At 39.3% G+C, this 16,049-nt stretch overlaps 1 protein-coding gene across 1 annotated transcript in view; it reads right to left on the bottom strand.

Annotated features, from left to right (window-relative positions):
• The window catches only part of TSNAX (translin associated factor X), a 256,154-nt gene extending 240,322 nt beyond the window's left edge, over window positions 1–15,832 (bottom strand). The window contains exon 1 of the mRNA XM_063443390.1: window positions 15,648–15,832. Coding sequence (XP_063299460.1) covers window positions 15,648–15,690 — 43 coding nt within the window. The 5' untranslated portion in view covers window positions 15,691–15,832. The remainder of the gene's footprint in view (window positions 1–15,647) is intronic.
• Between the last annotated feature and the right edge of the window lie 217 nt (window positions 15,833–16,049).

Raw genomic sequence — 16,049 nt, 5'->3', positions numbered from 1 at the left:
ACAAATGTCCCAAATAAGACATGTGCGCAGGTTCACTACATGTCAAAATTCCAAGTTGGAAAATGGATATGCGCACCTACCAAATTGGGCCTTTTAGCCCCCAAACAACTCAACAAGCCTATGCATGGGTGGCATCACTGTACTCGGGAGCTGTTGCTTAACATATATTAGTGTGTTTTTTGGCAGCAAGACATAACAGGATCTGTAAGTTTATACCTGAATTGCAATGTATGTGAAAAAAAAAAAAAAAAAATACCTATGTGAAGTTTGGCATAGACTGGTGGTAAAATGGATGCATAGAAAGTGTCAAAATATACTTGGATAAATACCCTGGGTTGTCTACTTTAAAAAATATATATACATGTGGAGTGTTTTCCAGAGATTTATGACAGACAATAGTGTTACAATGTCACGAGTGATACATTTTTAAAATGTATGTTTTGAAACCGCCATATCCTACTTGTACCTATAGCCCTATAACTTGCAAAAAAAAGCAAAAAAAATCATGTAAACACTGGGTATTTTTAAACTCAGGACAACATTTTGAATCTATTTAGCAGTTTTTTTCATTCGCTTTTGTAGATGAGTAAAAGATTTTCCAAGTAAAAGTCAAAAAACACGTTTTTTTTTCAATTTATCATATTTTTTCATTTTTTTTAAATTAAATTACATGAGATTATATAAATAATGGTATGTAAAGAAATCCCCTTTTGTCCTGAAAAAAACAATATATAATTTGTATGGGAACAGTAAATGAGAGAGCGGAAAATTACAGCTAAACACAAACACCACAAAAGTGTCAAAAAGATGCCTGTCACAAATGTACAACATCGCAAAAAAAGTCCAGTCCTTAAGGGGTTAAATGTGCTATATAAATAAATAATAACAGTTACTCCGCCCACTCCAGTTGTAGACTACTGGTGGAGGCAAGAACACTTCACACAATTTCCCCAGAAATTGTAACTTTTCTAGTTAAGTTATAACTTTTTCTCATGCAATTATCTCAGGCAGATGATACTGGGAAGAAAAGCCCTGTAATTTTGACTTCGAAACCCCATGCTAGGGGCAATGTATAAAAGCTGTGTGTGGCAGGAATAAAACCAGTTGTACTCCCAGAACTGTGTGTCGTCCAGTTGCTGGGGAGGAGGTGGGATATTTCTTTGATATTTTTCTTGTTCCTGATTATACTCTGGTGGCTCCAGCTGAGAAAAGTCCCTGCTAGGATTAGGACTCCGCTACACAGGACATGACCAGAACACTTATATTTTTTTTTCTCTCTCCACTCTCTGGGCCCACGAGTAATATCGGCCCGATAGGCACAAGTAAATTAGTGTGATATAGTCTTCAGTAGTCTAAAGAGCATAGTGCTAGCATGGTTTATCACCCAGCGCAGCTAATTGTTATCTTACATAACTGCAAGGGACCTAATATCCCATAGTGCAGATCACACCACCTTAGGGTACTCTGACAAAAACATATTTCAATTGCTTTTATTATTAGGAAACTCATTTTTAGATGGGGTTGTGTTGAAGAATAAATATTATCCCACTAGCTATTTTAGTAATCATCCCACAGAGCGTAAGGCTGGAGTGGCGATTTTACTTGACTCAAATTTTGGAAGCAGAAAGGGATCCAGGGGGCAGGTACCTTTTTGTGAAAGGCAAGATCACGGAGCAGAGGTACATCTTTGCTTCCATATTTGTTCTAAATCAAGCACAATTTAAATGCAGCACTATTGCAGAATTACCGATTTTTGCAGAGAGAATTCTAATACTGGGAAAAGGTTTTATTGTCCCTATGGATCCAGTATTGAACTCAACAGGATATAGCAGTACATCTCAGTTAGCAATTCAAAGCATTCGTAGAGCTCTTGGTAGAAGTTGGAGGCCTAATATATCCAGATAAGAAAGATTATACTCACTACTCTGTTGAAATGGCATTTTTAATCAGGGATGTACTGGGACACCTAAGTGAGCACTTAGCATCACAGGGGATGTAGTTCTGCCATGTGAAATGCATCTGTGATGATTCATCTCCTTTGCTCTTGCTTTATGATGATAATGCTACTGAGTAGAGCAAGTATTGCTGTTATGGTTTATGTTCACCCACAATACTCCAGGATAGATTATTTCTTTAATCAACATGAGGGACTCAAGTTGCTACAGAAGGCTGAAATAGACCCCTCAACTTGGTCAGATCACTGTTCACTTAGAATAACATTATATTCACCACTTTTTCGTCCAGTGACCCAGACTTGAAAATGAATGACACTTTAATATTGGACCCGGAAGTTGCCAAACCAGTAACTTAATGCCTGGAGATGTATTTCGAGCAGAACACCATGGAAGGAATGTCAGACATGACAATCTGGGAAGCTCATTAGAGCACAATTCAGGGTCTTAAACTAGTTGGCACATTAAAAACAAAATTAAACTTACAGATGTTATATTTCAACTTTTCCTATTTGCCAAGAGTTCTATAAATGTCAAGTTAGCAGAGCTCTTAATACACACACACACACAAACAAAGGGGTGAAGCTGTTAGCAACAAGGTTACAAGGTAAACAAAGTCAAGCACAAGTCCACAGAGTAACCAATTGTGAGTGAATTCCAGCATTATTTAACACTCTATAATATTCCCCATCTTGACAGGTAAGTTCTTTCCACAGAGGTGGCAGGTAGAAATGAACAATACCCAGAGGACCATTCCCTGTGTACAGTTACCCAAGGAGAATGCAGAAATGCTTGACACCCCAATACTCAGGTAGATGTTCAGACGGAGAGTAATAATGCAAAATCAGGCAAAGCACCTGAATTGGAATCTCCATGGGCTACTATAAAAATGTTTTCTTAGAATTTGTATTAAAACCTTATGTTTTCATTGTACAACAGTTCTAAACTGGTTCCACCAGGTCTAGCTCACCCTATTAGGAGGCATTTAGTAGTTTTGACAGATTAGAACATTAGAGTGAGACAGGGCTCGACAAATCCCAGACGCCAGATCGCCATGGCGATTAAGAATTTTACCCTGGCGTCTGGGATTGGTCAGCCCTTGCCCTCCTCCTCCTGTCCTGCAATGCTGTGCAAGCTCTCTGTCCGCCTGTGCGCAGGGAGGAAGTGAAGGGAACTGCACATACTTCCTTCCGGCGCTCTGGCCGCACAGGGGAACCACATGCTGGCAGGACACCAGGTAAAATCTGCTCCGCTTGCTGCCCGCCCCTATTCCACTGAGCACGCCCCCAGCCCGACCCTATTCCACTGAGCACGCCCCCATTCTGCAGAGCCGGCTGCCCGCCCCTTCCCCTGCGCGGCCTCAGAGCAATGAGAAAGTAATTAAAGTTAGGAGGGGGAGTCTGAACCGAGCGGCAGCCCACTCCCATCAGCCACAGCTAGCCCTACTGCAACCACCTGCTGCCCAGTCCTACTACACCCCAGGAAAGCCACCCTCCTGAACCCAAAAGGTCGGAAACAGGAGGGTGGCTAAAAATATATGTTGTTTTTTTATGTGGGTATCTGTGACATTGTGTGTATGTCTCTATACACTTACTGTGTGTATCTAGAAATCTTTGTGTGTGTGTCTGCCTGTGAGTGAGTGAGTGTGGGTCTGTGTCTGTCTGTCAGTGAGTGTGGATCTGCGTCTGTCTGCCAGTGAGTGTGGATCAGCGTCTGTCTGCCAGTGATTGTGGATCTGTGCCTGTCTGTCAGTGAGTGTGTGAGTGTGTATCAGTCCAGGTATCTGTTAGTGAGTGTGCAGGTTTAGGTCACCAGCCCCCCTTCGATCAATTGGGAATGGTGTTTTTACTCACCTTCCCTCCCCCCCCCCCCCCCCCCCACACCGTGCCAGTCTCCATAGCTGAGATTATGAATCTTGGTGATCTCAACCATTCCAATGCTTTCCTGCAGCATTGGGAGCTTTTGAGCATGCGCAGTAAAATGCTGCACCAATCAGCATCAACTCCTAGAGATACATTAAATCAATGCATCTCTTTGCGGAGCATTCTGCGCCTCCATGCAGATAGGAGACACGTTTGAGTTACTGCCACTAGATGTTACTAGGCAGCAATGTAAACACTGTTACTAGGCAGTGTTTACATGGAAAAGCCTGCAGGGACAGGCTATATAGACACCAGAGCCACTACATTAGCCTGTAGTGGTTCTAGTGACTATAGTGTCACTTGAAGAATTGTATTTTCGTTGTTGAAAAAAAAAAAAAATGGCTCCTAATTTTTTAAGCTGGCTACTAGATCCAAAGCAAATTTGTCAAGCCCGGGAGTGAGAAATGTAGAGCTATACGACAGAAAACCAGCTGATTGTCAACTCCTTAGCTAAACTCAAGAAACATCTAGACTAACCTTGGGTGCTTTAGAGAAACTCATTAATTAATACTTTGTTATGCAATGTATATTGTCTTTTGTATTGTAATGTACTTTACTATTTTGTCAAATATACAGTTTTTGTATTCAAAACACTCACCTCAAAAATCATGTACTGGTGTATGCCATGTACACCTATGTGGACTTTGAAAATTCTTTAATATTAAAACACACACATTAAGCAACCAAAAGAAGCCTAACCACCAGGAAGTGCTGTCTGATTCTATGAAACTGCAATAATTACAATTAGGGATTAAGGGGACAGGGACACAATCAGTTTTCCTGGCACTGCAGGTCCCCTCTCCCCCTCCCACCTTCCACTCCCCGGTTGCTGAAGAGGTGAAAACACCTTCAGTCACTTACCTGAGGCAGCAACGATGTCCCACGTCGCTGCTTCCTCTTCTCCCGCCACTCTTCCTCTGGATTGCTTCGGGCGGTGAGCGAGACTGATGCCGCCCACCGGCCGCATTAGCGCTCCCCATAGGAAAGCATTGGAAATGCATTTCAATGCTTTCCTATGGGGAAATGAGCGACGCTGGAGGTCCTCACATAGCGTGAGGAAGTCCAGTGACGCTCTAGCACAGGTTTCCTGTGCTATAAACCAGAAAGTGTTAACCAGGAGTTAACCCTGCAAGGTAATTATTGCAGTTAATAAAAAACTGCAATAATTACACTTGCAGGGTTAAGAGTAGTGGGAGTTGGCACCCAGACCACTCCAATGGGCAGAAGTGTGTGCCTAGAGTGTCCCTTTAAGATCTTACTCTGAACTTTGTATGTTTTTTTACAATAGTTTTGCTAATTTCGTCAAGGCAATCTACTTCAGAGTTTACGGAGATCTGAGACCTGCCAGGGCTGCAGACAGCTGCAAACATGTATTAAAGGATCATGTACTCCTGACCCTATAGTGCTAAACCCATCATATAGGTGGCTTGCCCCTCCCCCCTCTATAAAAAAAAGCTTAAAACTCACCTTATTTCCAGCACCACGTGGGTCTGCCTGTGCTGGCTCCACCCCCTCAGTGACATTCGAATGGCCGATTTTTAGCCAATCCAATGCTTTCCCCCTAACAAAAGCATTGGATTGACTAAAATCAGTACGGGGCAGGGCTACATGCTGTTTTGGCCAATCAGGACCTTGAATCAATGCACCTCTATGAGGAAAATTCTGCGTCTCCATGCAGAGCGTGAGGACGCTGAACGGCAGGGCTGCTTACTGTGCAGCCCTGAGCCAGGAAGCCCCTCCAGTGGCCATCTAAGGAGTGGCCACTTGCAGGTGTCCCTAGGGGCAATGTAAACACTGCCTTTTTTATGAAAAGGCAGTGTTTACATGAAAATGCGTGAATGGAGCTATTATTCTCACCAGAACAACTACATTAAGCTGTAGATGTTCTTGTGACTATAGTGTGCCTTTAAATATGTCATGCTGAATAACTTTTGGAGTATAATGTATCAAATAGAAAACAATCTTTACATCGATTGTAGGTTTCAAAAGCATTTTATTAAAATAAATCAAATTTAAAGGAGCACTATAGGGTCAGGAACACAAAAATGTATTCCTGACCCATTAGGGTTAAAACCACCATGTAGCCACCCTGGTCCCCTCATACCTCTCTAAATATTGTAAAATCTTACTTGTATTACAGGTCTGCAGCTGCTTACTTTGTCCCTGTTTTTTAGACTTGCCCACTGCCATCAGCAGAAGTGGTAGCCGGATCCAATCAGAATGCTTCCCCATAGGATTTGCTGAGACTGACAAGGAGGCAGATCAGGGGCAGAGCCAGCACAATTCAAACACAGCCCTGTCCAATCAGCATCTCCTCATAGAGATGAATTGAATCAATTAATCTCTATGACGAAAGTTCAGTGTCTGCATACAGAGGAAGGGGACACTAAATGTGTTTAGGCATTTTAGGCAGCAATGACACAGGAAGGATCTCTAACAGACATCTTACGAGTGACCAGTGAATTTATCACTAGGCTGTAATGTAAACACTGCATTTTCTCTGAAAAGACAGTGCTTACAGCAAAAAGCCTGAAGGTAATGATTCTACTCACCAGAACAAATTCAATAAGCTGTAGTTCTTCTGGTGACTATAGTGTCCCTTTAACCCCTTAAGGACACATGACGTGTGACATGTCATGATTCCCTTTTATTCCAGAAGTTTGGTCCTTAAGGGGTTAAAGCTTAATGTAGTTGTTCTGGTGAGTATAATAGTTCCCTTCAGTCTTTTTCATGCAAACACTGCCTTTTCTCTGAAAAGGCAGTGTTAACATTGCCTCTAGGGGCACCTCCAAGTGGCCACTCCTTAAATGGCAACCGGAGGTGCTTCCTGGGTCAGTGCGGTCAAAAAAGAAAGCATTGGATTGGCTAAAAATCGTCCATTTTGATTATGTCACAAAGGGGGTTGAGCCAGCACAGCACTGGAAATAAGGAGAGTTTTAAACTTTTATAGAGGGGATAAGGGAGGGCAAGCCACCTAAACGGTGGGTTAAACACTATAGGGCCAGGAATACATGTTTGTGTTCATGACCCTATAGTGTTCCTTTAACCCCTAATGACGAGTGACGGACAAGGTCTGTCACTCAGGGGAAGCCCTCGACCGTCACGCAGTAAAATTAACCCCAGATCGCCGCGTTAATGGTGCTCCGGTCTGCCTCTGTATTAGATGCAGACTGGGAGCACCGGAGCGCGCTGCCCCAGCACATGTGCTCGGTATACTCACCTTCCGCCTCCCTGCACTTCTGGGTTCATTGTGAAGTGCAGGGAGACGGATCAGTGCTGATCCTGCCCCCTGTTTAACTATTATTTTAATTGTTATTTATTTTTTAAATCCCACCCCCCTTTACTCATTTTAATAAAAAAAAAATAACCCCTTCCCTGCCAATTGTGATCAATTGGCAGGGATTACATTTTACTATGATCTGATTTATTTATTTTAACCCCTGAGGGTTAATTCTTTTTTTTTTTTAACCATCACAAGTATTTTAACATTATATATTTAGCTAGCTGGGGTGGGTGGAAGTTAGTGGGGAATTTGGTGTTAGGCTAACTAGGGGTTAACATTAAAAAAAGTTTTAATATAAGCTTTAAAAAGTTAAAAATTAAGTTAAAAAAAGTTTTAATAATGTTTAAGTAAAAAATAAAAACCCAGTCCGAATAAAAATTAACACCTTCCCTGCCAGTCGATCACAGTATAATACTGTGATCTGTATTATGATCACTGTAGGCAGTGATCTAATTTTTTTTTTTTTTTAACCCCTGACGATTAACTTTTATTTATTTTTTATCCCTTAGGGGGTTCAATTTATTTAATTAACCAATTTAAATATTGTATAAATAAATATTTTGCTAGCTGGGGTGGGTGGGAGTTATGGGAAAATGGGGAATTTACTGTTAGTGCTGCTTACTGCTAGTTAGGGGTTAACAGTAAAAAAAAAAAAAAAAAAAAGCTTAGAAAAATGTTAAATCTGGAAAAAAAAGATTGGGAAATTAAAAAAAAAAATTATAATAAGCAAAATAAAAATTTTAAAACTATTTTTAAAAATTAAAAAAAAGTTAAAAAAAAAAGTTAAAAAAATTCATTTAAAAACGCTCATTACCACTACACCTGGAACAAACTAGAGAAAAAATGATCCCATGCTAAGGTTCAAAATATGCCTTTGAATTACCCCAGGGGTGTATTCTTTAACCCCTTAACGCCGTTACGACGTACCATGCCGTCCTGTATTAAATGGGCTTTAAAGCCGTTGCGACGGCATGGTACGTCGTAACGGCTTGCAGCCCCAGGAGGAGTTGTGCTTACCTCCGCCGCGATCCTCTTCTGGGGGGCTGCCTGAGAGCCCAGGCAGCCCCCCTCCGGCAAATGAGGCCCCCGGGGGCCATGTGATCGCTCTCAAAGAGCGATCACATGGCCCCCTATAGCTGGCTATGGATCTGCCAGCCGGGGGCCTGTCTAAAATATCAGACAGTCCCCCCCTGCTGGTAGGAAGAATAAAAAAAAAAAAAAAAAAAAAAAAATGAAATTAAAATTTTTACACTTTGTATGACGTTACATATATAATATATATAATAGATGTACATATATTATATATAAATACGTATAATTAAAATAAATAAATAAAATATTGAAACAAAATTTTATAAAAATTATATATGCATATGTAATTTCATTCTAACTGTATTTTGTTAATATACACACATATATATATATATATATATATATATATATATATATATATATATATATATATATATATACACACACACACACACACATATATACATATACATAAAAGATTACATTAGTATACACGTAGAATTTAAATACCTTTAAATGCATATATATATTAAAATTTTACGTGTATATTTAAATAATCTTTTAACGCAATTATGTGATTTGATTAATTAAAATTTGATTGACATGCCTGACAACACAGGGAGAAAGTGCAGAGAATTTAATTCGCAAGCACTATATTTGACCCTGTAACTCTCCAAGACACCATAAAACCTGTACATAGGGAGTACTGTTTTACTCTGGAGACTTCGCTGAACTCAAATATTAGTGTTTCAAACTGGTAAATTGTATTATAACGATGATATTTTAAATAAAAGTGAAGTTTTTCGCATTTTTTACAAGCGAACGCCACTTTTATGGTCTATATTATTGTTGTAATATGTTTTACTGTTTTAAAACACTAATATTTGTGTTTAGTGAAGTCTCCCGAGAAGAACAGTACCCCCCATGTACAGGTTTTATGGTGTTTTGGAAAGTTAGAGAGTCACATATAAGGCTTGCATTTCATTTTTTTCACATTGAAATTTGCCAGATTGGTTATGTTGCCTTTAAGAGCGTATGGTAGCCCAGGAATGAGCATTACCCCCATGATGGCATACCATTTGCAAAAGTAGACAACCCAAGGTATTGCAAGTGGGATATGTCCAGTCTTTCTTAGTAGCCACTTAGTCACAAACACTGGCCAAATATTTGTTTTTTGCTTTTTTTCCCCACACAAAAACAAATATGAACGCTAACTTTGGCCAGTGTTTGTGACTAAGTGGCTACTGAAAAAGACTAAACATACCACACTTCCAATACCTTGGCTTGTCTACTTTTTCAAATGCTATGCCATTATGGGGGTAATTCTCATTCCTGGGCTACCACACCACCTCAAAGGTAACATTACTAATCTGGAAAATTTCAATTTGAAAATGGAATGTTCTATATTTGACCCTGTAACTTTCCAAAACAACATAAAACCTGTTAATGGGGGGTACTGTTGTACTCGTGAGACATCGCTGATTACAAATATGTGCATTTTTTTGCAGTAAAACCTAACAGTGTTATGACATTCACAGTGAAAATGTCAGACGGAAATGCAAATTTAAAATAAAAATCTTATTTTCTCACATTTTTTTTTATTTTATTCATAATAAATTATGTTCCATATATGAATAGTTAATGATAGATTAAAGCCCTGTTTCTCCTGAACAAAATGATATATAATAAGTGTGGGTGCATATAATTTGAAAGAGGGGAACTACGGGTGAACAGACATATAGCGCAAATTCCAGTTTTTGTTTACGTTTTGTTTTGATCAGAACGTGCACTATTGACTCCGTCCTGAAGGGGTTAATAAATAGTAGGTGTTTGTGGGGAAGTTTCAATAACCAACCATCAAACTACTCCAAATTGGAACATGGACTCAGCGTAAAACTTCAAAGTTAGAAAAAAAAAACTGAATGGCTGCGTCTCAAATGTGCCCCTTCAACATCCACATATACCTGGGAAAGGTACATACGGGGTTATTGTTGTACTCAGAGCACATAGCTGAGCAACGTATGAAGTATTATACAGTCGTAGCACACATAAGGTTTGCAACATATACTGTGCAAACTCACTTTGTGTGTCAAAAAGGCAGAAAAAACGCTTACCACTACACCTGGTACAAGCTAGCGGAAAAATGATCCCACGCTAAGGTTCAAAATATGCCTTTTGAAATACCCTGGGGTGTCTACTTTAAGAAATGGTAGGCCTTTGTGAGGTAGTTGGAATTTAAAACCTGCTAAGATGCTTGGAAATTGCACATAGGCCCAGGGTCAAAATTCAAAGTTCGGTAAACACTGATATGGCTTGGTCTCCTATATGGCACTGTAGCTTCACGAAATAGTGCCAAATACATTCATTGGGGGTGTCTTTTTACTCAGAAGACTTAGCTGAGCATAATTTGGGGGTTTTGTTCTAGATGCCAAATATACAAAATTCCCAGCAAAAATGCACAAAACTATTTTTTAACACATACGTTGGCATTTATTGGTGAAAAAATGGGGGCATGTTAAAGGACCACTCTAGGCACCCAGACCACTTCAGCTTAATGAGGTGGTCTGGGTGCCAGGTCCCTCTAGGATTAACCCTTTTTTTTTTATAAACATAGCAGTTTCAGAGAAACTGCTATGTTTATACTGAGGGTTAATCCAGCCTCCAAATCCTCTAGCGGCTGTCTCATTGACAGCCGCTAGAGGCGCTTGCGTGATTCTCACTGTGAAAATCACAGGGAGAGCACGCAAGCATCCATAGGAAAGCATTGTAAATGCTTTCCTATGCGACCGGCTGAATGCGAGCGCGGCTCCTGCCGCTCATGCGCATTCAGCCGATGACGTCGCAAGGAAGAAGAAGAGGAGGAGGAAAGCTCCCCGCCCGGCGCTGGAGAAAGAGGCAAGTTTAACCCCTTCCTCCCCCCAGAGCCCGGCGGGAGTGGGTCCCTGAGGGTGGTGGCACCCTCAGGGCACTCTAGTGCCAGGAAAACGAGTATGTTTTCCTGGCACTAGAGTGGTCCTTTAACCCCTTAAGGACGCATGACGGGAATTTTCCGTCATTGCAGCACTCCCCTTAAGGACGCTGGACGGAAAATTTCCGTCATAAATGAAAATGAACCCCTGATTGCCACAATCGCGGCAATCGTGGGGTTAATCTTCCTGTATTGTGTCTCCCTATCGGAGGCACACTAACACAAGCAGTTTCACTTTCACAGCCCATGTGATCGCTCTGACCGGGAGTCAGAGTGATCACACATGCTGCAGTGAAACCCGATCTGTTTCCCTGCAGCTCCATGTGAGCTGTGAACAGCAGAGAGACAGATCGGTGCTGATCTGTCTCTGGCTGTAAAAAAAAAAGTGTTTGTAGCAAAATCCCACCCCCCCCTCACCTCTTTCAAATAAAATTTAACCCCTTCCCTGCCCTTTGATCACTGCCTGCAGTGATCAAAATACAGATCACAGTATTTCACTGTGATCTGATTTTTTTCTTTTAACCCCTGAGGGTTAACTTTTATTTTTTTTAATCCTCAGGGGTTAAATGTATTTAATTAATTATTTTAAATATTTTAAAATATTTATTTATTTAGCTAAGGTGGGTAGAAGTTAGTGGGAAAATTTGGGGATTTACGGTTAGGCTAGTTAGGGGTTAAAAGTTAAAAAAAAACTTTTGAAAAGTTTAAACAAAGTTTTAAAATAGTAAAATAAGTTGTTAAATGCTAAATAAAACTTTTTAAAAGTTAAAAAAATGTTTAAAAAGGGGGGAAAATGCGTATTACCGCTACACTTGGTACAGGCTAGCGAAAAAATGATACCACGGTAAGGTTTCAAATATGCCTTTTGAAACACTCTGGGGTGTCTTCTTTAGGAAATGGTATGCCTTTATGGGGTAGCTGGAATAATTAACCTACAAACACACCTCCAAAGTGGGGTATGGACACAGCATAAAAATGTAAAGTTTGAAAAAACTTAAATGGCTGTGTCTCAAATGTGCCCCTTCAATGTCCGCATATACCTGGCAAAGGTACATACGGGGGTATTGCTGTACTCAGACAACATAGCTGAGCAACATATAAAGTATTATAAAGCCGTAGCACACATAAGGTTTGCAAAATATACAGTACAAACTCACTGTGTGTCAAAAAGGCAGAAAAAAAATGCTTTTTACCACTGCACTTGATACAAGCTAACGGCAAAATTATCCCACGCTAAGGTTCAAAATTTGCCATTTGAAATACCTTTGGGCGTCTTCTTTAAGAAATAGTATGCCTTTTTGGGGTAATTGGAAAAAGCAGCCTGCTAACATATTTAAAAATAGAATACGGACCCATTAAAACTCTCCATGTAAATTCACACTTAAAAACCTGAACTTATCACATCTCTTTCACAGCACTGTAACTTCACAAAATAGTGTCTGGGTCATATATTGGGCATATTGTTTTACTCAGAAGAGGTAACTGAGCATACATAGGGGGAATTTATGACAGTGGCACTTATCAAATGTAAGAAATACCCAGCGAAAATGCAACATGTATGTAAAAAAAAAATTTATTTTTTTTTCTCACCACAAAATTTGAAATAAATTGGTGAAAACATGGTGGCAAGTTAAGGTATAATATATGCCTAATAACATACCCTTGGGTGTCTGCTTTCTCAAACGGAAGGCCTTTATGGGGTTATTTGAACAGTAAAATGGCTATAATGCCACAAATTCAGACATATGACCATCTATGAAAATTCCAACTATAGAAACTGAAATAGCATGGTCTCCTATATGGCACTGTAGCTTCACAGAATAGGGGCAAAGGTATACAATGGGGGTATCGTTGTACTCAGCAGATGTAGCTGAACACAATATGGGGTTCTGTACAGGGATAGCACACACTAGATTTATGAAATACACATTACAAAAACCTTGTTATATGTGAATATGCCAAAATAGAGAAAAAACACAATTTTACGCCAATATTTAGCAGAGATTGGCGGTGAAATGGCTACGCAAAAAGTGTCAAACTAACCTTAGGTAAATAGCCTGTGATGTCTACTTTATATAAATATATACTTTTGTGTGGCAATTTTGTTTCCTGTAATGGGTATTAAACTTCCAAGACAAACATACCAACTTCTAAAATTGTTTCACATTGAAATTTTATTTTAGACCTTGTAGTTTGTGACCTGTAACTTTCAAAATAAACTGAAATCCTACACATATTATGTACTTTGTAAATCAAGACACATAAATGAATTGATTTTGAATTACTTTTCCTAAGCTGTACATATTATACACACATTATTATTGCCAAAACGTGGGGGGGGGAAAGCGTTTTTTTTTTGTTTTTTCCACATTATTTTGAATTTTTTTTTGTAATAAATGAAAATTCATACATGTATTGGTCACATCAAATTAAAGCCCTTTTTGTTGTCTAAAAAACGGTATATAATATGTGTTGGTACAATAAATGAGAGAGACGCAAATTGCAGTTGAAAACAAACAGCAAAAATTGCTTGTGTCCTTAAGGGTATGTCCAGCTTCTGAAGCTGTGTCCTTAAGGGGTTAAGGCACAATATGCACCTTATGAGATCCCTGGAGTGTCTACTTTTACAAATGGAAGGCTTTTGTGTTTGTTTGTTTTTGAAGAGTCAAACTGTTATAATACCCCAAATGGAAGCAAAGGCTCATTAAATCCATCTCTCAAAATTCTACTGTGAATACTGAAAAGGACATGGCTCTTTTATGGCACTGTAACTTCATGAAATATTGCCAAAGACATACAATAGGGGTGTCATTTTACTCAGCAGATGTAACTGAACACAAAATAAAACTTTGTACAGGAATAGCACACACACCAACTTTACAAAACACACATGAGAAATTCTGTGTTATAAGATTGTGTGCCAAAACCCCCCAAAAAAACACAATTTTACTCCAATATTTAGCAGAGGTTGGCAGTGAAATGGCTACGTAGAAAATGTAAATAGCTTATATACTTTATATAAATATATTCTTTTGTGTGGCAATTTTGTTTTCTTTTATGGCTTTTAAGCTTACAAGACAAACATACCAAATTCTAAAATCGCTCCACATTAAAAGTTTATTTTACTCCTTGTGCTTTGTGACCTGTAAATACCAAAAAAACCTTAAACTTCCAGACACATTATATATTCTGTAAATCAGAACCACTAATTGAATTTATTTTAATTACTTTCCTTAACCTGCACTAATTGTGCACATATTATTGTAAAAACAAACAAAAAAAACAAACATTTTTTCATTTAATTAAAGCCCTTTCTGTCCTTTAAAAAAACGGTATAGAATATGTGCCGGTGCAATAAATTAGTCAAATGCAAATTGCAAATTGCAGTTGAACGCAAACAGCAAAATATGGCAAAAAATGCCGTTGTCATTAAATGAAAGACAAGCTTCTGAAGCTCTGTGCTTAAAGGACCACTCTAGGCACCCAGACGACTTCAGCTTAATGAAGTGGTCTGGGTGCCAGGTACCTCTAGGATTAACCCTTTTTTTTTTATAAACATAGCAGTTTCAGAGAAACTGCTATGTTTATAATGAGGGTTAATCCAGCCTCCAAATCCTCTAGTGGCTGTCTCATTGACAGCCGCTAGAGGCGCTTGCGTGCTTCTCACTGTGAAAATCACAGTGAGAGCACGCAAGCGTCCATAGGAAAGCATTGTAAATGCTTTCCTATGCGACCGGCTGAATGCGAGCGCGGCTCCTGCCGCGCATGCGCATTCAGCCGATGACGTCGCGATCAAGATGGAGAGGAGGAGGAAAGCTCCCCGCCCGGCGCTGGAAAAAGAGGTAAGTTTAACCCCTTCCTCTCTCCAGAGCCCGGCGGGAGGGGGTCCCTGAGGGTGGGGGCACCCTCAGGGTACTCTAGTGCCAGGAAAACGAGTATGTTTTCCTGGCACTAGAGTGGTCCTTTAAGGAGTTAAAGTTAATTAAATGGTTATTTGTGCGATTTTTACACAACTCAATAGCTAACTAAAATTTAGCTATATGATGTTCCATGTGCAATTATGAATGCCCGAGCACATAATTTCATGCAGCATTTCTCTGTATTCCCCCTGAATACAGAATTGTTTTTTATAGAAGAAACATAAAAAAAAAAAAAAAACACTTATCTGATGCATTACTCATCCTTATATCTGCTTCTGTGACAGTTACACAGTGATAGAACATAAACCAGCTTTGTAACTACACAACTACATGGGACAATATTTAGAAAATCATATATTTTAGGGAAAGGATGCTAAATTATTAAATACATTGTTCATCGTCATAAAAAATATGTCTCAACAGGAAGAAAAATGGCGTGGGATGTTCCTTTAATGCTGCGTCCCATCGGTAATACCAAACGCTGCTAAATTATATCACAGTGAAAATCGTCGCCTATATACAAGTAATTAATTATTATCAGAAATAATGTTATACAATACGTATTCTCACCTTCCTTCTCGTTCATAACGTACACCTGTACCGACTGAGACATTATATAAAAGAAAAGAAAAAATAACCGTATACCACACAACGTTGCAAACCTCGACCAGCAAAGGACCTTAAATAGCAAATCAATTTTCTCAAAAATCACATATAAGAAAATTCGATTGGACTTTATGTTAACAACTATTTGTTAAAAGTTACGTGCTGTTCTAGGATTATATACATTAAATTGTCAAAATAGCCTTTTTAATCAGGAATGTACTGGGACACCTAAGTGAGCACTTAGCATCACGGGAGATGTAGTTCTGTGTTGTGAAATGCATCTGTGATTCAAATCTTTTGCTCTTGCTTTATGATACTAATGCTACTGAGTAGAGTGAGTATTGCTGTTATGGTTTATATTTCTGC

This window comes from Pelobates fuscus, chromosome 2 (genome assembly GCF_036172605.1).
Source record: "Pelobates fuscus isolate aPelFus1 chromosome 2, aPelFus1.pri, whole genome shotgun sequence".
NCBI classification, from domain to species: domain Eukaryota; kingdom Metazoa; phylum Chordata; class Amphibia; order Anura; family Pelobatidae; genus Pelobates; species Pelobates fuscus.
Note: the sequence above shows the minus strand (reverse complement) of the source record. Positions and strands in the feature narration are given on the sequence as shown.